This window comes from Gossypium hirsutum, chromosome D10, assembly GCF_007990345.1.
Source record: "Gossypium hirsutum isolate 1008001.06 chromosome D10, Gossypium_hirsutum_v2.1, whole genome shotgun sequence".
Taxonomy (NCBI): domain Eukaryota; kingdom Viridiplantae; phylum Streptophyta; class Magnoliopsida; order Malvales; family Malvaceae; genus Gossypium; species Gossypium hirsutum.
Genome location: NC_053446.1, coordinates 16329288 through 16352224, shown reverse-complemented (window position 1 = coordinate 16352224; position 22937 = coordinate 16329288). Strand labels below are relative to the sequence as shown.

General features: G+C 33.0%; 1 protein-coding gene across 1 annotated transcript; it reads right to left on the bottom strand.

The window, feature by feature from the left end:
* Positions 1–17978: 17978 nt before the first annotated feature.
* LOC107914455 (probable polyamine transporter At1g31830) lies at positions 17979–21300 on the bottom strand. The gene is given in 3 exon segments (XM_016843374.2): positions 17979–19325; positions 19327–19781; positions 20793–21300. Coding segments are annotated over 3 exon segments (1572 nt in total). The 5' UTR covers positions 20943–21300; the 3' UTR covers positions 17979–18358.
* Positions 21301–22937: the final 1637 nt, after the last annotated feature.

Below are 22937 nucleotides of genomic sequence, written 5' to 3'. Positions count from 1 at the left end.
TTTACTTAATCTCTTACTCGTTCACTTACTTGTTTACTTAGATAACTCATGATTATAACTTACTATTCTCTTGCCGAAATGTTGGTTCTCAATTGATAACATAATATGTTCTTAACTCTTATAACTCACCTGAATTTGCTATTTATGCTTTTACCTGAACTTTCATGGAACATAATTTGTTTACTAGCCCGTTGAGCCACATTGGAATAATAATGATACTTAGGTCTCCTTTCTGATAATAACATGCCAAAGCCATATACCAGACATGGTCTTACATGGGATGTTTCTTGTACTACCAATGCCATATCCCAGATATGGTCTTACATGGGAGTTCTCATATCAGTGCCCATGCCATGTCACAGACATGGTCTTACGGGGGACCTCTCATCTCGGTGCCAACGCCATGTCCCAAACATGATCTTACATGGGACCTCTCATCTCGGTGCCAACGCCATGTCCCAGACATGGTCTTACATGGGACCTCTCATAATCTCAATGATGCCAATGCCATGTCCCAGACATTGTCCTACATGGGATCTCTTTACCCAAATGTCCAGACATTTGTATCCTATACATTCCTAATGTTTCAACTGGGCTTTTATCACTGATTCTCTATCATTCCATACTTAAGTCAACATTAGATATTTTCATGAAATAAATACATAATTGCTGAAAAATAATAGCATTAATAATAATTATCAAAATATTGCATTTATTTACCGTAAACTTACCTCGGTACAAAATACGATCAAATCTAGCAATTTAGTCTTCAATCTTTTTCTTTCCCCGGTCTAACTCCAGATTTCATTCTTCTTCATCTATAATAGAAAATTTAGTTTATTTAATACTCGCATTCATCAAAATAGTCCTTGACTCGAACTTTGGCAAAATTATGTTTTTGCCCCTAAACTTTTGCCTATTTACACTTTTGTCCCAAAGATCGGAAATTAAACTTCATCCCTTATTCCTATGTTTTATGACATGCTGAACATTTTTCCCTTCTATGGTAACTTCAAATTCCCACTCTAACACTTACTTATGAACATTATGTATTTTTACCGATTATGTCGTTTTACTCGTTTTCACTTAAAATCGCTTAGAAAAAGTTGTTTAATATAATTTCAAGCTTCATATTCTACCATAAAACATCAAAATAAACACATTTCACCTATGGGTATTTTTCCAAATATAAACCCTAGGTTAAATTATTACTAGAATAAGCTAAATCAAGTTACCGGGACTCCGAAAACATAAAGAACATTAAAAAAGGGGGTTGGAATCACTTACTATGGAGCTTGGAAGCTTGAAAACCCTAACTATGGCTTCCCCTTGCTATTTTTGTTCACCATGGAGAAGATGAGCACATTTTGCCATCTTTTTCCCTTTTTAATTCTTTTTATGACTAAATTACCAAATTGTCCCTAACTTAAAAATTTTCTATTTCACTTATCTCATGTCCATTTTTGTCTACCAACTTAACCAATGGTCTAATTACCATATAAGAACCTCCAATTTAAAATTTCATAACAATTGGACACCTCTAACATGTAGAACTCAACTTTAGCACTTTTTAGAATTTAGTCCTTTTAACTAAATTGAGTGCCCAAACGTCGAAATTTTCGAACAAAATTTTCACAAAATCATTTTGTGAAATCGTAGACCATAAAAATATAAGAAAAATAAATTTTTCCTCATCAGATTTGTGATCCCGAAACCGCTGTTCTGACTAGGCCCAAAATCAAGATGTTACAAGATGTCTGTACCCTACTATTGGCCTCATCATGTTCAGCATGTTTAGATCTATCTGACATCTTTACAATCTATAGAAAAAATAAGGGTTAAATCAGATAATACACACCACACTATCACAGATTTATATGTCATGTATTTTTAAACATTTCACTCACTACGTTCGTTCCGAGAATCAGCTAAACTGAGCTTTGTTACCATTAAATGTAACACCCGTAACTCTATTCTGGTGACGGCCACACAGGTGTGTGTCCCCTATTCCTAAGATTTTTTTTTTGCAAAAAAATCCTAAGTATCTGGTTTAGTCCCGATTCACTTCTAAGGTATATATTGGGCATTGAGGGCTCATATAAAGGACAATATGAGTATTTTATGATTGGTTTCTAATATATTTATTAAATACTATAAAATGTTTGTATTTATTCTGTAAAGTCCAATAACACTTTAAAACCCTGTTCAGGCGACGGATAAGGGTTATGGGTGTTACACGATAGACTTTTAATCGTTCTAGACTCAATTATGTGGCATGCATATATGCTTTGGTATGGATATGAGTTTATTTTGTATATGAATAACATTGATCCTAATTAATGCTTGAACTTAGTTGGTATTTCAAATGGTGGTTAAATGTTCATGTTAATCAAGTAATGAGCCTTAGTTGTATTTATGAATGGCTAAATTTGGTATATATAAAGGTCTTGTTAAGTGTTTGTGCTCACTTGATATGTTAATATTGTGGATCTAGCTTGTGGCTAGTATTTTTAATGGTAATGCCTTGTAATTAAAGGTGTGTGTGAGTGAGTGATGAATACCAATGTCTTGTTTGTGCTTGTGAATGGACTGATGTCTAATTAGTTAATATAAAAATGAATGAGTATAAAGCATGTGCATGTTTTCAATAGTATGAAAAGTTTAAATGTGATTGTATGATTAGTAGCCTTTGAGGCATATTAGTAAATGGATTAAATATGGTTAGAATATGGTATTTTGAGGATGGTATGATTGAGTTTTATATAGGTGTATCTAAGCCACCATTTGAAAGGGGCTTTGATTTGGGCATGTAAGGTACTAGAAATGCCACACCTGGTTTTTTTTAAGTCTAAAATTTAGGAATAATTAAGAGTTAAATTGAAAGAAACCGTAAGTTGGTGGCTTTTACTGAAAAATCAAACAAATTCAATGACTGATTTGGATATAGTTGAGTCCTAATTCTGGTTCAGTTATATTAAGACCAATTAGATCCTTAGTAGAAGACAAAATGATTACAAATGGACAGTTTTTATAGGATTGATAACCGTGCATGAAAGGCTGTATATAGCCGAGAATTGAATTCTCGGGGTGAATTCTTCTCAGTTCTATTTTATTTTCTTCTCTTCTTCACCTTCTTCCTTAGTTGCTCCAAAGAAGAGATAATTATGGGAAGCTCTGCATGGAGTGATGATTATGAAGTTTCAGTTGAAAAAGTTGAGAATCTAGTGACCTGGTAAGGTTTTAAGTCCTTTGGTGCTTGTAAATTTAAGAAATGAAGTTAAGAATTTTCAAAACCTTTAAGGGGTTTTACATGTTTCCAGAAATTGAGTTTTTAAGGAAGAATGCTAATTTTAATTTATTACTTTGGTTTTCATGCTTAGGTACCAAGAGGATGGAAGCTCTAGCATTCGAAAGAGCTAAGCTAATGAGGAAAAGAAGCATCAAGTGAGTTTCTATACTCCATTTCTAGGACGTTGTATCATTGGCTTGTATCTATGATGAGTTCAGAGAGAGTTAAGTGATGATGTATGATCTTTGTTGATTTAGAATGCTATTCATGTATAAGATTGTATAGGTATATAAGTATTCGCAAATGTATTCAAATATGTATGAAATGGTTTTGATTCAATGCCTAAAACCTAGCGTACTCTATGATAATATGTATATGAAATGCATGTATTACATATTTATAATGGTGGATTACGGAGAGAAAATCATTGATGGATTAGATGAAGTTAGGATTTGGCAATGTGGAGGATTGGGCGGATGGTTTCGAAAATGGAGTTTCCGTCTGCAAACTGGAATTTGCTGGGTGCAAACTGTGATGTGCGAAACTTCGGGCCTTGTGAAGGGGACATGATCTGCCATAAATTGATGTGGCAAATCAAACTTTCCTGATATACTTAAGGAGCTTTTTCTCAAGCAAAATAGCATATTTAGGACAATTTTTCGTTATTTTTAGATTTTTAGTTAATAAGTGAAAATGCCTTATTTTTACCCATTTTATGACCCCATTTGGCCAATGGTGCCATTGGGAGGCCTTACGTGTGATTGAATCGTGTAGGGACGTGTTGGAGATTGAAAACAAGCGAGAATAACACCAAAAGAAAGGGTATCATGATATCCACCCCTTGGAATCACGATACCTCCAACATGATAGAAGAATGGAGACACCCTTTAGTGGTATCGCGATATCCTCTTTGGGTATCGCAATATCCACCCTTCAAAGAAGACATCAAGGCTCGACACTGCCTGAGGTATCTCGATATCCACTTTTTGGTATCGAAATATCCACCCTTCAAAGAAGAAATCAAGTCTACACTATCCGAGGTATCGCAATATATGCTTCTAGGTATCAAAACATCGTTTTTGTTAGGGGACAAACTTGGACAAAAAAAGGTAGCCTTTGTCCACCCGATCCACCAATCACCCAAGGTCTATGTAGGGGAATTTTTGGCAATGAAAAATCATCAGAAGAAAAGTTACAATAGCCAAAATTTATTGAGGAGGAGGAGAGACACACATTAGCTTAGTTTTAGGTTTAGTTATATCTAGGGTTTCTCATAGTTTTCTACACTATTTCCGGGGTTTTCATTTTCTCTTCTTCTTCCTTAGTTTAGAGTTTATTTTTCTGCATTTTCTTTTTCTTCTTGATGTTCTTAGTCTTAGCTAATTTATTTATCACTGTAGCTTAGGTTTGTTTGCACTTTCAGTCTTTGTACCTTGGTTGTAAGACATATATAGCTTTAGTTTAATGTATTTCAGTTTCTTTTAAATCTGTCAAAGTTTATTCCTTTTATGTTCATTTCTTTAGATTTTCTTGTTGAATGTCTTTAGTTTTATGTTCTTTAAGTTTTCTAGCATAAAAATCCAAACTTTCTTGTTTTTCTTAAGTTTTACTTTAATGACTACTTTGATTTTCATTTCCATGTTCATTTCTTTTACTTTCAGTATGAGTAGCTAAACCTCAAAAGGGGTTGGTTGATGGAGATGTGGGTAAATTGAAATTTTTAGAAAAATGACTAAATCGTAACAAATTGGACTAAATCGAATAGATTTAAGAACTTAGGAAGTGACGCCTCTAAGGGAATATTTAGGCAAGTGAGATCGGAAGGTAATCTTGTCACGCAGTCGTTCATTAGTCTCAGATTAATCGATGAGGTAGGAAGATCAACTAAAGCTAATTCGTCTAAGTCGTAAAATTGAGATCAGATGATAAAATAGAGCCACTTAGTAATTTAAGTGATTTAAGTCCCTTATTCGAGACCGGTGAACCACATCGAAATCAACCAACCACCACTAGTTATTTATTAGATAGTTCCTTAGTTTCATACTCTTTGCAATTTAGTCCTTAGATTAGCATATTTAATTTTCTTATAATATTTTCTTGTTATGAATTGTCGTACTATAAATTCATATTAGTAGATGCTTAGACTTTATCGTGTATGTTATTTATCACTCAATCGCCGTCTTCTTTGGGTTCAATCTTTGGAATACTCTTGTGTTCCATTGTAACACTATAAATTTTACAATTATTCTATATGTTTGCACTAAAATCGAGCTTTAAAAAATTATTTTATAGATTCGTTCTTTTATGCACACATGCGCGATGTCGGTCAAGACATTATAATGTTCGAGCATCAAGGTTAGAAGTGAGGCAGAATGGATGGTCTATAATGGGGTAAAGTGTGTAAGACCATGGCTCAACTATGGAAACATAAAAAGCCCGTCAAGACATTAAACATTGGGTAAAATGTGTAAGATCATAGCTCAACTATGGCAACATAGAGAGTCCGTTAGGACATTAAGCATGGGGTAAAATGTGTAAGACCATAGCTCAACTATAGAAACATAGAGAGTCTTCCAAAACATTAAGCATGGGGCAAAATGTGTAAGACCATAACTCGAATATGACAACATAGAGAGTCTGTCAGGAAACATGGGGTATATTATGTAAGACGATAGCTTGACCATTGCAACATAGAAAGTCCGTCAGGACATTAAACATAGGGTATATTGTGTAAGACTATAGCTCGGCTATGGCAACATAAAAAGTTGCCAGGACATTAAGCATTGGGTGTGGTGTGTAAGACCATAGCTCGACTATGGGGGAGCCCGCTAGGACAATAAACGCAGGGTAGTCCACTGGGACAATAAAACCGAAGTAGTCCGTCGAGATAATAATCATGGAAATTCATGTAAACAAGGGAAAATGGTTAGAAGAAAAATGAAAGTGTTGACGAGTTTGATGAATCCGCCGAAAAAGTCAAAAGTAACAAAAATAGGAAAAGTCTGCCAAAATGGTAAACATGGAAGCTGGTAGGGCATATAGTGGTAACCCAATTAGAATCATATTTGCGAATGACGCAACGGCAATACCTTGTATATAGGAAAATGAAAGAATATTTATCTGTGGATTTCAAATAAGGATCCCCACTAAGAACCGCCAAAAAGTACCCCAAGGAAGAGATACTAATGGGATTATCCAAGTGGCAGTTATGTCTGTCAAGACTATTCCTCTTTGATGAGAACCTAATGCGAGCATATCTATCATAGAGTTAGTTCTGTAGGGAACAATCATATAAGAGAAATCGTAAACTCAAATGGTCACTCAGATAACAGTCTGTTGGATATTATAGGCCAAATTGATCCACTACAGACGGACATGTTACACTTTAGAAGTAATGTATCGCAAATAGCGCGAATTACAATAAAGTAATCCAAAAAACTTTTTCAAACCAATGGTAGGGTGAAAAGAGATTAAGTCCGCTAGAGTGGCGTGGGTCCTCATTAGTTAACCTAAATGATGGGATGTCAGCAAGTCCTTTAGGACTATAGTCAGAAAAAGAAGTCCAAGGACTAGTCAAATTTGGAATGTTCGTCAAGGAGGACATAACCAAAGGGTCCTTAGGATGGAAGTTTAGGAGGACAACCTTATAAGTATATGGTGGAAAATAGGAACCATACTGGTAACCGACCATCAAAATTTGTAATTAAGGATTAAACATAAAAGTTACGAGTAGATGGATATCCTGAGCAGGGGATGGGTGAAAAAAAATGTATGTGAAGAAAGGACAAAGTCCGCAGTTTTTGCGAGACATTTGAGAAATCACCAAAACTAGTCGGATGGTTATAGGATCGACCAGGGGAAGATCTCTTAACGATCTATCTACCAATAGATAAGCTTAGAAAATGAATTAGAGTCTGCCATCCTAGATTAAGAGAAATCGTCCCAAAACGATTAGAGAGTTAAACATGTTTAGTTATTTTCATTTACTACCCCTGTAAGATGGGGTATGTGTTTTAGTAATGCAATAAAGAAACTTCCAAGTTATTTCGAACTTATAGGATTTTGGCTTATGTTTGTAGGACTTATTGTGTGAGTAAAGAACTAGTGGGGGGACCAAGTCAAATCGTGTTAGATCAAGGATCATCGTCAGTAAGGTGTCATGCATAAAGAGGGGTACCTCCAGAAGCTTTGCCTCGGGGTTAGATATATTGTAATTAAATAGATTATCTTAGAATTTTAATTTTCAAGGTAGTCAAATTATGGTTGATTAAAGTTTGTGTTGTAAGAAATATTTGTAATAAAGTCTTTTGGCTAATTTTTTGAGTAAAGTTTGATGCTAGACCAAACTAGTTCAATTATGACACTCCATACCTAGACTCGGCGATCAGGTCGGGTAAGATTGTTACCATAAAACTTGTGATTTTTTACCATCTGGGTATTTTATCAAGCCGGGTAAGGGCATTACAATAAAACTTGTGATTTTTTACCATCTAGGTATCGATACTTTACCAATTGAATAATATTTTAAAATGGACAGGATAACAATTTGGAATTGATACCGTATTTAGTATCGATATTTGTTAATAAGGTATCGGTACTACTTACCAAGTATCAATACCTATTTTCTAAAAGTTTTAAAAAATTTCAAAATGGTCATTATGCATGCTCGAAGCTATTAATTTATAATTGTAAGCTCAATTTAGTCTCAATTTTGTTTATAAATTTTATTTTGTTTGTAAATGGAATAATTTGATGTTTTAAACTGAATTAAATGATATAATCTATATATGACTATTCCAATGTGTAACACCCCTCACCCGATCCAATTACCGGACCCAAGTTGCGAGATGCTACAATGAAAATGCAAGAACATTCACATGTAAAGTTTAACAAGAATTTCATGTTAAAATCATTAAAACTCTTCTAAACACGTTTAAAAGCAATCATCAATCAACTTAAGCATACTTAAGTTTAAATTGGAAAAAATAAAACATAACTTGCCAATGTTATTTGCCAAATGACTACCTGCCAAGAATGATGCCTAAATCAACTCGCCAAATTTCTCGCATACACTCCGCTAGTTGTGTCCACTAGCTTCCAAACGTGTTTTCCAGGTTTGTTCATCTCTAGACAGTACGCCACATCAGCTTGGTTTCACAGAGTCCGCATATTAAATCACGCATGGATCATCTATCATGAATGCTCACACAATTACTATCCACAGCTTTCATACTTGTCATAACCTTTTTACAACCCGTATTTATGTAGTCCGCCAAATGAAACCAAATAAATTCACACATTCAAGACATACATTTGTTTCCATTCAAGCAATTACACATTAATACCATACACATGAATAAGCATCATCAACTTATATATATAAATACCCATGATTTAGATCATCAACTATACACATTCAGTTTCCTCAAAATAGACTTCTACATAATTTAAGCTTGTATACATGCCACTTGACCGAGTGTAAGATTAAAAGTAAAATCTACCAAAACAGAAACTGGATAGTGTGAGTTGTGGATTGATTTTTCGAGCTGAGATCTGCAGAACATAACTACAAGAACAGGGAAATTCAACAAAACGAGCATTCAATATGCTTAGCAAGTTCATATGTTTTAAACATAATACTCACCTTACAAAACATTAATACAAATAACTTGACTAAAACACATTTCTCCCTGTTAACACATTTCACACGTACAATGTGAGTGCATCACATTGAATCATGTAACATTTTCCATGTATTTCACATCATTAAAACACGATCCTACTATCAAATATTCCTATCCTTTTTTTAGCGTACATATATATATATCACTGTTAAAAAATCAAACTTTAACTAGTCAACCCAAAAAAAATTTATGAACAAAACTGGGTAGCAAGTAACCAATCAAAACACGCCAATTTGCTCATAAGAGCTTTTCCAACTGATAACACGCCAGTTTTCTCATAAAAGCTATAATTGGAAATCCGCAACAAATTTTGGACTCCAATAACATTAAAGAACTTCCTTTATCTTCTTTGTATCTATTTTACAACCCATAACGTGCTCAATAACCCTATTGACATGCCAATTGTATCCTTTGTTCATTTGGGATCCATAATCGTATCTAAGCATTCTTTTTTACCATTCAATACTTTTCTCACCTCATGCGCTAATTCGTTAACATTTTCTATTTTCATTCAAACTCAAGCATTTCATAATTAAACGCAATATTACCATTTGAGCTTACCTGGTACAACAACAAAAGTACAATATCGAAGATTAATCCGTGATCTTTCCTTTTCCTATGTTATCTACCAGTTGATTTGGTTCTTAAGCTATATGTTAATACATTCAATTCATCAATGACAACTCCTCAAACTTTAACAATTTTGAAGTCAGACATATAGGTTAGCTACAACGATCTCAAAAACATGAAATTCATGAAGAATAGTCTTTGAAAACACTTACATGCAAAGTCAATTGTTCAAAACTACCTAGAGCTTTTCTTTCTTCTTTAGTGAAGATGGTTTCATTGGAGGAAGATGAGAATGAAAAACTCTATTTCCATCCACTACAAATTTCTACTTAAATACTCAACACTAACCGTACATTACTAAGCAAACATGGTTTGTCACACCCCAAAATTTGGGTTAGAAGAATCGGGTTTTTAAATACTGAGAGTGGTCATGCTCTAATATATGAGGTTATCTTTGTGTATTGTAAATAAACCGAGGGTTTAAAACAAATACTGAAATTAGGGTAATAAATAATTAATTAAAAGATTAAAATAATACAATCAAGTATTATTATATTAATTAACCTAAAACCAAACTTGATTTCAAGGTTTAATTTGAAAATAGTGTGTTTTAATTGAGTTAAAACCTAATTAGAAAATGGGTAAAATGAATTAAAATATTAATAATGAGACTTGACTATGAGAATTGATTAGTGTATATAAACTAAAATAGGAATGTGTTAAAAATATAAAGTTAAATAATTTAATAATAATAAATTGAATAAATGTATAAGCTAAAAAAGAATAGGTAAGTTGAACTCGAAATAAATATATACAATTAAGAAATAAAATTAAGCAAGAAATAAGTTTTAGGCTTGGTGGTTAAGTGCTCTTCCCTTATCCTAGAGGCCCTAGGTTTAAGCTTCCTTCTCCTATTTATTTTCCTTCTATTTTGAGCAAAAAATATCATTTGAAGTAAAAACTGAACAAGAAATAGGCTTAGGCCTAATGGTTAGCACGCTGGTTTCTTTCCCAATTGACCCAAGTTTGAATCCCTTCTTCCCTTTTTATTTCACAATTTCACGAAAGACACTCTAAACATTAAAATATGTAAAATTAAGTGTAAAAATTAAGCAAGAATGATCTACAGGCTCAATGGTAAGGTGTTGATACTCCTTGAAACTAGGGTTTGAATTGCAGCCTCCTTTTTCCCTTTCATTTTAATTTCAGATTTGACAAAAATTTAGAAAAATTACAATTGACACCCCTAAGGTTTACAAACCATAGGAATTAACCCAATTCTTTCCTAATTAGAATTCACAATTTTCTCCTTCCTCAAAATTCCAATAGAACTAGAATTCCACCATCTTTTTACTCTCTTTTCCTAATTAGAATTTCAATTTGCCCTTTTCAAATCCCCTTAGAATTTTGATTCCATCTTTTGTATTTAAACCTTCTTTCTTTTCTTTTCTCCCATTTACATCATAATTTTATTCTATTTTTGATAATTATTTTTTACTTCTCGAATCAAAATCTATTCCTAATTAAAGTTGTTTTTCAACTAGATTCATAATCATCACTAGATACATTCTTACTTCTTGCCAAGAAGCGATAAGTACGCCTCAAACCCAAAATTTGATCTTGAATCTTTATAGATTTTCTGTCTAACACTCATCTTATGTTCGATTAATCAATCCTTTACGGTTCTTGCTGAAATCTTCCATTAATCTTAATTGAATCTTGATACCCAATGTTAAATCATGTATAAATATCGTTTGAAAGAACCACTTTAAGTGCATCAGATAAGATTTGAATGGTGAGAAATGTCGATCAGACTCTCGGAGACAGGTGTGTGTTGGTTTACAAGTGAATCGGAGCAAACCATGCCTCATAATAGGGCCACATGGAAAACCATACGGGTATGTGGGCCACTCGTGTGGAACACACGACCCCTCACACGACTATGTTCCTCTGAAACCCTAAGTTTTTAATTCTCACATGGGCTCAGACTGTTACATAGCCCAACCACACAACTGTGCACCCCCTCCACACAGTCCATGGCTTTCCACACAGTCTAATCACACGATTGTATGTCCCATATTTTTTAGATTTTACAGTTTTTCCCATATTTTTTAAATTTTACAAATTTTACCCTTAGTTTTTTTAGATTTTAAAATTTTACCCCTATTTTTCAAATTTTTCATTTTCCCCTATTTTCAAATTTTACAATTTTGTCTACAACTTTACAATTTTTTTTAATTTTTTCCAAAATTTTATGATTTGTTTAATTTAGTCCCTGATTGATTCCATGACTATTTTTAGTGTTTTATTTTGTTCAATTGAGTTCTTGATAATATGAATAATACTAGAATCCATGATCTAATTGACTGAGTTAATATTATATAAATATTTCCATGAATTACGAATAATACACATGTTTATTGTATTTGTATTTGTAATTGTACGTATGGCATTCCTTATGATACCATTAGACCGAACACTTAATAAACATGACAATTTGCTACTAAGTTGATATGCTATAAGCATATTATTTGCTACTATATTGAGTTGTTATAAGCATATTGGTTGCTACCGTATTGTTCTGTTAAAAGCAAAATTCAATGCTACCGTATTAATCTGTTTGATCTTTCCATATTGCATTATATGGGGTGGGGCTATATGTAAGAAGAAAGTGTTAGCAGCTTGTTTGCACCGATCAGTGGTTTATCCACATCGAATTAGCAGCTTTTATCTACATCGATTAGTAGTTTACCCACACCGTATTAGCAAATTTAATATGCAAATGTGTTGTACTTCCACAAGCTACTGGCAGTGTGCCTGCAAAAAATTTTTATCAAAAAACCCCAGTGGTTCATCCATCCTTTTTTTATTAGTGATTTATCCACACCGTGGTGTAAAGGTAGAAGAGTTCTAGGGAACTCCTATTCTAGAGTGTAGCGGAGCTGGGTAAGACCTATTCTAATTAATTGAAATTGCATTGTATTCATAAGACAAATAAATGACTTTGAACATTGAGATATTATGTTGATGAATTGATCTAATTTACTAATATTATGTATTGTTAATTAATTTTGATTTATTCTATGAATTAATATTCTATATGTTTTGTCTAATGTTTGCACTAGCTTTCTTGTGATTGAACTCACACTAAGCTTCATAGCTCACTCCCCTTTTATTTCCATCTTTACAGATAACCCACTAGGTCTGGACGCAGACACGACATACAAAAGGCTCGAAAACGTTTTATTTTTATGAAAATATTATCAAGCTTATTTCTATAATTTCTATTATTTCATAATTGTACCGTTTTATTTATTTTGTGGCATGGGACTCATAATCAGGTTTTATTTAGCATTCATAACATTTAGCTTTATTTAAACTATGGTTTTTATTTAATTAAGGTATGAAATATATTTTTAATAAAACTAAGTAAAAACCACTTTTTCGCTACCTTATTACAGATGAATTAAGTGAAAAATTAATTAAGTTTTCATAAAGAAGTCATCGTTACTTGGGAAAGTTAAACTAAAATGATTTTTGATAACTCTCGAGTTATTCTGAAATTAGACTAAATTTTCTTCTAAAATAAATAAATATTTTAAATTGGTCATTTTATAAACTCCAATTATACTAAGCCATCTCGCTACCCGATGTAATCTCCCAAATTTGGGTCTAACGTCTAGACCGGGTTAGAGAGGTTAAATTGTTAATCACTACATAACACCCTGATCAATTCTTATAAAATACATTTAACTAGGTACTCAATAATTCTCATTATTTAGTCCTTACATCAACATTACTAATCAGTCAACCCAATTACCAAATCAAGGATCAATAGAACACTATAATGAACTTGTAAATATTAATGAATAATATTTATTGACTCGCTCATTGGAATTGTGGTCCTAAAACCATTGTTTCTAACACTATTGAAAATTGGGTTGTTACACGATGTCTGTGGTAGCATCTTGAAACTCAGGTCCGACGACCAGGTTGGGTGAGAGGTGTTACATATATAGACTTTTTCAGCTTGCATACCAAATATTCACCATCACTAGAGGAGAATCCTTTAGGTTTTTTCATGTACGCCTCTTCTTTTAGGTCACCATTGAGAAATGTGATTTTCACATCCATTTCTTGCAACTCAAAGTCAAAACCAACTACTAAGGCCAACATGATGCACAAGGAATCTTTCTTAGATATGAGACTAAAAGTCTTTGTATAATCAATTCCTTTGCACTAAGTGAATACTTTCACGATGAGTGTAGCTTTATATCTTTCTATAGTGCCCATTAAGTCTCTTTTTTGTTTTGAAAACCCATTTACATCCAATTGCTTTTACATCTTCAGGAAACGATACAAGATCCTAGACATCGTTACTTTTCATGGAGTTCATCTATTCCTCCATAACATTGTACCACAATTTTGACTCTCTACAACTCATAGCTTGTGAAAAAGTCTCAAGATCATTTTTAGCTCCAATGTTATAATCAGACTCTTACAGATACACAATATAATCACTAGAATTTGTTGATTTCCTTTCTCTAATAGATCTCAATGTTGAACTAAAATTTTCTTGAGGATTATGTTGTTTAACAAGTTTTTCAATAATTTCTAGATTTTCTTGAACAACTTGATCTACTAGAGTGTTATTAGTAGCTTTTGGGTTTTCATGGATTGATTGTCCAACACCCAGTTGTGCTTGAGCGTGTTGTGTATGATAACCAATCTCTCATAAAAAGTGTATGGTTGATATCTGATCTGTCGTAATTTGATATGTCAAGTTAGGCTCTCTCAAACACTTGATGAGTTTGTTCTCAAGCAATTTACAAGTCTTTTTAATGTTTCTTTTATTTTTAGTTTTTAGTGTTAATAATAGTTTTTCTTACATTATGATCCTTTTGTGACCCAAATTGGAAAAACTATGTCATTGGAGTCTAATGGTTTCTTTGAGTGCATATAGGAAAATGACTATGTCAAACTCTAAAAAAATATCAACTGCTTTGAATGTCACGACATTGATGCATGTGTGTCGCAACATCGATCCTCCATCATCTCAAGGGAGCAAAACTTCAACAAGAAACCAATCTGAAGTAGTCTGCCAAGGATGTCACGACACCAGGTGTGTTGCGTTGCAACTCTAAGCTTTCGGGGTCACGACTCCACTACTAATGGTTGAAGTGAAGGAACCAAGGCCACTGTTGAAGGTGTCGCGACACCAGTTAGTCTGTGTTACGACATCAAGAACCTCTAAGCTAAGATTGTGCCTATTGTCGAGGATGTCGTGACACTGAATCCTGATAGGGTGAAAAATATTGCAAGGATAATTTTGTGTCCAACACCAACTCAAGTCAACTCATGCACTCCAAGGACATTTTTGTCAAACTTTAGGGTTGTAAACTTGGTTTTATTAAAGACACACTTGATGCCAAACAAAGAAAAGCCTCCTTTGTCATCTTATTAGCTCTCTCTTTTATTCATTTCACAATTTTTAGGTTTTCAATTTTTCCTTTCTTAGCTAGGTAGTTAGTAGCTGGTAGTTCATTTTTACTGTAACTTTCGCTCTTTCAATTAGATACAAAACTTTATCTCATTATTTTGATTTCTCTTTAAAGTATTCAATAGGTTTTACCTTTGAGAAGTTTTAAAGTGTAAAAATTTCAAGGTTGGCTATGGTTTCATCTCCATTAGTGTTGTTATCATCTCCAACAAAGACTCCTTCAAAAGTCACTAAGATTTTCTCAACCTTAGCTTTTTATGTTTTCTTTGATGATTAATTTAAGCATGAAATTCACTGAATTTGTATGTTGATGATGTATAGCCACTAAATCTTAGGGTGGTTGGTTGATGAAAATATTGCAAGGTTAGTTTTTTGGTTAGGGACTAAATAAAAAAAATGAACTAAATCGAATAGACTTTAAAACCTAGAATTGACGCCTAACATTTAGACAGGTGAGACCAAGAGGAGAACCTATTGTGAACCAATTCGATTGTCCCAATTTAGTTTAGTGAGGTCGAGAGATAAATCAGACTAAATTGTCTAATTTGGTAAATTGGTAACCAAAAGGTAAAGTTGAACCAATTAGGAGTTTGAGCAATTTAGATCCATAATTCAATAATTGACTAGCAACATGGACATCAATCAACCACTTTATTCCATTGAATTCATATTCAAATTTATTATATTATTACGAATAATGTATTCAAATATTCAAGCCATTAACCGATTTGTTTTTTTAGAACCTTTATTTAAAAAATTTTGATTTAGGAAATTCAAATACATATGAATAAATTTATTTGAATTAAATTCAAAAAATATTGTAAGAATTTAATTGGTGATTGAACCAATTAAATTATCAATTTTCGATTTAACTAATGCAATTCCCAATTCGATAATGATTGAATTAAAAAGAATTCATAAACTCCTTTTAAAACATCCAAGAAAAACATAAGAAAAATTCTGTCATCGGATAAAAAAACTAAACATAATGATGCAGCATAAAATAAAACAAATAGAAAAGGCAATTAAAAAAAATAGAGTGGAAATGAATAGTTTTAAATATGTCTGGAAGTGGCTGTTTTTTCACATTAAAATTATAAAAAATTAAAAAATTTCATATTTTCAATATAAAAACCTTAACTGTTTTTTCACATAGAATAAAAAATAAAAAAGGCAATTAAAAAAATATAGTGGAAACGAATTGGTTTAAATATGCCGGAACTCTATATTTTTTTTAAATTTAAAATTTAATCTTTGTATTTTAATTTTGAAACATTGAATTTCCTATGCTTTTTTCAATATAATAGAAACTACAATATAATTTTTTTAGTCCTTAACTTTTTTTTCAATTTGACCATTACTCTTTAAAATTACATAAAAATTAAAAAAATAAAAAATAAAATAAAATATTTCATATTTTCAATATAAAATCCTTTAAAAATTTTAAAATATATATTTTTTAAATTTTGCAAAAATTATAGATTTTTTTAAATCTTTAAAATTTCATGAAATATAAATCCTTAAAAATTGTAGAAAAATGGATGACTGGTGACTATTAGAGGTGTTCATGGGCTAGGCCAAGCTAGGTTTAGGTCGGGCCCAATAAAAAAATTAGGCCCATTTTCTAGGCCCGGGCTAAAAAATGGGTCTAAAATTTTGCCTAAACCCGACCCGGATAAAAAATAGTAAAACTCAAGCCCAGCCCGCCCATATTATTTTTTTATATAATTATTTTAAAAATATATAATACATCAAAAATATTAAAAATATTAAAATAAATGTTTCCCAATAAATTGAAAATAAATTTTTATATATATGTATACTTAAATACCACTAAGATAAATGTAACTTAATAAACAAATGTAAAAAGTAGTAACAAAATTAATAATAAAATAAAAGTTATACAATATCCAAATAATAACAATAAAATAGTGGTAACATAATTGTGAAATGGTAGCAAATAGTGAATTAAAAAAAAGAAGAAAATAGAAAGAAAATGATTTTTTCAAAACAGGCCAAAAAAGCCTTACTTAAGGTCTGGCCCATTTTCTAAACAGGCTTTTTTTGCCCAATCCCATTTTTCAAGCCTATGTTTTAACTCAAAACCTTCCACTTTTCAGACAGACCTTCGGGCCACCAAGTGACCCAACTCATGGACAAGTGTATACTCGACTACCTACCTTTCATATTCAATGCCTTAATATTTATTTTTTTTTCTTTTTATGTTTTGGATTGTCAAAACTATGTTGTTTTTTTTATATAAAAGGAAAGCATTCATTAGGCTTTAAGTCTGTTTGTCCTTACTTGAGTTTTCCTTAATTTATTCGGTAGAAACTTCATAACATGAAACAAAAGAAAATCAATAATAACAAGTTCATCAGTATTACTAGGACATGTTTTAGCTCGCTTCTCTAAACACATGTTGGAATTTGGCAGTCGAAATTTGTTACAGTGTATTTTTTTATTTCACAAGCAGCTTTAAAAAATTGATACATATCTTTTTCTTTTTTTAATATTTCAATCCCCTAACCCTACTTATAAAGTCTAAAAATAGACCCAATAATTGTGAAGTCTCTTGTGTTTGTACTGTTCACATTAAATCATATTTAAATAAGTATTTTTAAATTTAAATCAAATGAGTTATATATCAAAAATATTTTTATTAAATTCAATTATAAAACATTTAACTTTAAAAAAAAAAGGTTTCTATTGACAACATGAAAAAATAATAGATTTTTCTTCTTCATTTTTTCAAATTATATATATTTTTTAGAGAAAAGACTAAATTTAAGTATTGTAATTATTAAGGGACAAAATAATTATTTCCCCTTTTATAATTGCAACAGAAGGAAGAAAAATAAAATATAAAAACTAAAATTTTAAATTTGCAAATCTCAATTGAGAGCCTCACAAATCTTTAACATAAAACTAGCGGTTGAATTAATGCAAAATAAATAATTTCATTTTCAAATAAAATAAAATTTTTGATTGGTTCGAAACAGTGACAGCTGATCTCCGATTCAATCGGTCCAATTCTGACAATATCAAATTCGGCAATAAAAACATGCTTGTTTAGGCTTTTGCATAAACTAGGTCTGGCTTAAAGTTAACAAGGAAACCAATCATAGTTGAAAAGACCTGAGATATGCAACAATTTGGTGTTTGCTTCTAATTATTCCATCTACCATCACTCTAAATGCGAAGATGGTAAATAGTTGTTGCCCGCATGCAACTAAAACACCTTTTCAATGGAGTATATGGACTCGCGAATTGACCAAGAACTTTACCTTTGAGTTTTGATCACGATATGTCATCTTAATGAGGAATCGTTGTGTAGGTCGGAAGGTTTGCGCTAGTAGAGAACTTGAGCCATCTTCTTTTCTCAACGTACTTGAGACCAGGCTGCATTACAAGGCCAATTACAACGGCGACAAGGCTAATCACTGCAACTTTGAGTGAAGAAATAGCTAAGACAACACAAATCAATATGGTTGGAGGAATGCACATAAGAATCGACCCAACTGTTCCAACGGGTATTTTGTAAGGTCGTGATGCAGCTGGATATTTCATCCTTAAACGTATGAATGCTATGAACTCCAAAATCATCCCGAAACAGTACAAGAAGTTCTCTGCAGCTACAATCTCTTGAAAGCTCAACCATGACAACAATAAAACGCCTGAAGCCGAAAATAAGATCCCGATTAGAGGAGTTCCATAGCGAGACCTCTTGCTAAAGAACTCGGGCAGCATCCCACGCTCAGCCATTCCCAAAAGTTGGAAAGAGTCGCTACTCATCTCAGCCACAAACATCCCCATATTAGACATCGCTGCAGCTGCTTGGATCCACCATCTCAACCAAACTCCACCCAGCAATTTAGCTATATCCGAGAAATAACCATCAGTCCACAGCTCACGATCAAGGGGAAGAGCCCCCGTGCCAACTAAAAGCGGAAAGAAATACCCAATAACCACTAAGATCAAAGCGTAAAACAATGCTTTTGGGAGAGTTTTCTTTGGGTTCTCTACCTCTCCTGCAAGAGTACTTATAGAATCCCAATAGTTTAGATTCCAAAAGAGCGTGTTCAAATATAAATTCCAATCCACATGATTCATGTTTACCACAAGCCATCTTGAAGGCTTTAATTTTGGAATCGACACAAACCCCATGACCACAAAAGGAAGGATCGAGAAAACCCCGAGAAGAACAGCAACCCATCCTACAATTGTTAAACCCCTGTATGTGAGCACTAACGTCAAAGCTAGCACGGCAAAGATCTTGCCAGCCACCTCCTAATGCAGGGATTGCAGACTTTAAATAGTCAAGAAACAAAACAGGATATAAAGCATTATCAATGACCCCACTCAGCCATTTCATCCAGCCTTGCTGAAACCCCCAATAGGGACCTAATGCAGATGCAACCCAAACAACATAACCACCATTTTCAGGAAACATAGTGCCCATCTCAGCAGTAATTAATGCTTCCGGAATGCTCCAGATGAATGGAAACACCAAAAAACCGAGAAGAGCAAGAAATGGTCCAGCAGCTTGGACACTGTCCTCCACCCCGAATGGACCTCCAGAAACCTCATAGAAGATCAGGAAAATAAGTGGTAAAACTGAGACTTTCTTGAAGTTATCTGCCGGGGGAGTTGGCACTTCACCAATAGTAACATATTCAGCACTGTCATGCTGCCCCATTGCAGAAGAAGCTCTCGTGTTTGGTGTGTGTCTCAACTTCTGCAAGAGAATCAAGTTCTCAGCAAAACAACAATTTGGTTTCTTTATCCCTTGTTTCAAAAGCACAAAGAGCAAAACTTCAAAGAACTACTAAAATATATATGCCTCATGCAAATCCATCAAAATGGTGAAAGTAAAATAATTAGTTCTCAAGCATTCCAAAAGCAGATGAAAATACCCAAAAATAAAATGTTTCACAATAGCCAAAGCTCAGCCGTGTATTGCAATATTACAAAAGCAGCTTGATTAGAGATGGATCAGCTGCAACCTTGTTAAACTATCAACATAAACCATGTGCTGAGATACTTCTAACCCAGAAACTCATTGTTTAAAACGCAGAACACAGTGTTTCAATTTAAACAAAAGCATATATAACTTTCCTCGGGACTTGAAATTGATAATAAGAGATGGTAGACTGAGAGAAAACTATGTATCTCTACAAAGAAACGATTTATAAAAAGAGAAAGAGAGGTCAGCTTCTAATGCACCTCTTCTAGCAGGCAAGCACCTAAGGATCTTAGTTTTACTTCTTCGCTGTCACTTGGATAAAACTTAATCTTCTAAGAAAACATATGTGAAGAATAACAACTAAAATTTCTGTTTTCTTAGATGAACAAATGAATGATTTTACTCTTTATATATAATGTAAGAGAACCATGATGGTATTGCTGTTAAATTTTAGCCATTCACTCATTAGAACCAATTATCATAAGTCGCCTTCTATTGCTTATCATCACTTTATAGCAAATCAAAAAGAATTACCATGATGAAAGCAAGCAAGAAAAAAACATAAAAGCTGAACAACAACCGGAGATCTGATAAACACCCTAAACCAGGCAGCACAGGGGCAGGTCGATTACCTCATCCTCTTCGGAACTCAGATGCTTACTATCACCTTATAGCAAATAGCAAATAGCAAATAGCAACTTTTAAGCCATCAAAAAGAAAATAACATAACAACAAAGACATAAAACAGCCGGAAACCGGAAAGCGCAAAGGCAGGCAGATCACCTCATCCACCTCGGAACTCGGATGTTTCGTATCAACGGTAGTCTGTATCTGTGATACTGAAACAGGCTGATTCTGTGGACTTATACAGCCAGCAGCTGGTTGACCCGAAGTTTGTGGGTCACCGGAAACTTCACTAACTACTTCTACCATACCAACATCAGATCAAATTCAGTCAGAATCAAAACAAGTAGTAAACAAACAAACAGTCGGCAACTTGATCTACTACAGATTCCAAAGTGAAGAAAAGTGGTATGAGGAAAAAGATATCATTTTTTCTATTATACTTGCATTAATTTATAAAGGGTTTGCATAGTTTCAAAAAGTGGTTTCTTTATCTAACATTTTGGTCAAAATAGGAAAAGTAAAATGAACGGGGACTGAAGGAGACGTAAAGAGTTTTGGATGGCAATAATTTGAGGAAGAAGACAATGTCTACCACACTAGCCGTGTGAACAAAACATAAACTAATAATCTATAAAGGGGGAAAAACCCAGCTTAAAAAATTGGAGACAAAAATACCAAAGAATTATTATAATAATAAGAATACCTGAGCAGAGCAACGCCTTGAATTTGGGTTAGGTTTGGGAGGAAATGAATTCGATTAAAGGAAAGAGTGGGAGGCAAGTTGTGGGTAGCCGGAAAAGTGTTGCACTCAGACTCAGTGGCCACTTTATTATACGCTGGAAAAAGTTTGACGTCCAAGTTAATTTGTCAGCTTTACTGTTTTTACTTTTTTTTTTCATTTTGGGGAAGTTTTACTTTTTGGTCCTCTTATTTCAGAATTTTGACTAAAATGTCCTTCTTGTTTTCAATTGTTAACTCAATTAAAAAAATACTGATCAAATTGTTAATACCACATCTCAATTCTCAGTCCACTGTGAAAAGTAAGTAAAATGTGATAAAAAGAAAATAGGTAGTTTTCTGTGTAAATTTTAAAATTTATGTTGAAAGTGTTAAAATTAAAAACAAAAGTCATTAAACATTATCTTTTTTTTTTAATTTATATGTGAAGAAACTCATAATATAGATCAAAAGTTTCAGTTGAAATAAAAATTTATTTACATATAATAGTATAAGGACTTATTTGAAAAAAGGAAATAAGTTTGAGACGTTTTTAAAAGATGTATACTGAAAGAAGAGAAATGTAATAAATTGAAAAACTAGAGTTTTGTCGGTCACATTCCAAACAAAGTTTAGGTAGCATCTTCCCTGGCATTTTTGCAGATCTCCACTATTTTCACTCCACCTTTGTCGATTTGTTATCCATGTGGCATGCATTAGTTTTTACGCATACAATTTTAAATTTCAATATTCGATCACATTCTTTTTATTAAAAGGTAATTATTTAGTTTTTTTTTTTTTACGAACGGGTTGAAATTTTATCATTTTCAAAATTCTTTTTTTTAATACAATTTAAAAGACGCATAGCAAGATCCTAATTTCACTTGTGATTGTAGAGTTTCAAAATTTTCATTGCCAATATACTAAAAGTAATCCATAACTAGGCCTAAAAAAATCGAAAAACCAATTCTTTGGTTTAAAAGTTAATAATTCATGAGTATTCGAACTACTGTTTTATTTTTTTATTTTTATGATGTAAAATTATTGATACAACGTACAACAAATAAGGAAGATAAAGAGGAGCAAAAAGGAGATCGTTGTGGTGCAATAAAGGTCGGTTCACCTAAAAAGACCGTGAGCTGAAACAGGGGAAAAAGGCAAACTGATCAAGAAGACTATTGCCCAAAGTAACTTTAGAGTGTTAAAAGATTGTTTCTTTTTTCATCATTATAGGATAGGTTCATTGTTCATTAGTATGACTTGGCAAGATATACATTTAGTCTCACTAAATGCGTAAGAGATAATCATAGGTGTGTATCATAAGACTTTATTAGTACGAGGTTGTCATGCCTAAATGGGCTCCTTATTGTCTTAGAAGTGTGTTCACACTTAAATAGAGGTGGGTGACTCCTTATAGGTAGAATGGGTGGTTTTGTCAAGAGGTACTGAGAGTAGGTGACCTGCTAAAATGCTACTTCAATAGGAATCAATGCGAAGGTCAATAATGTGACTTGTGCTGACACATGTCCGAGTGGTGGCAAGGGGGAGGTATTCACGATCTCGTCAATCATAATGGTTTCTTAG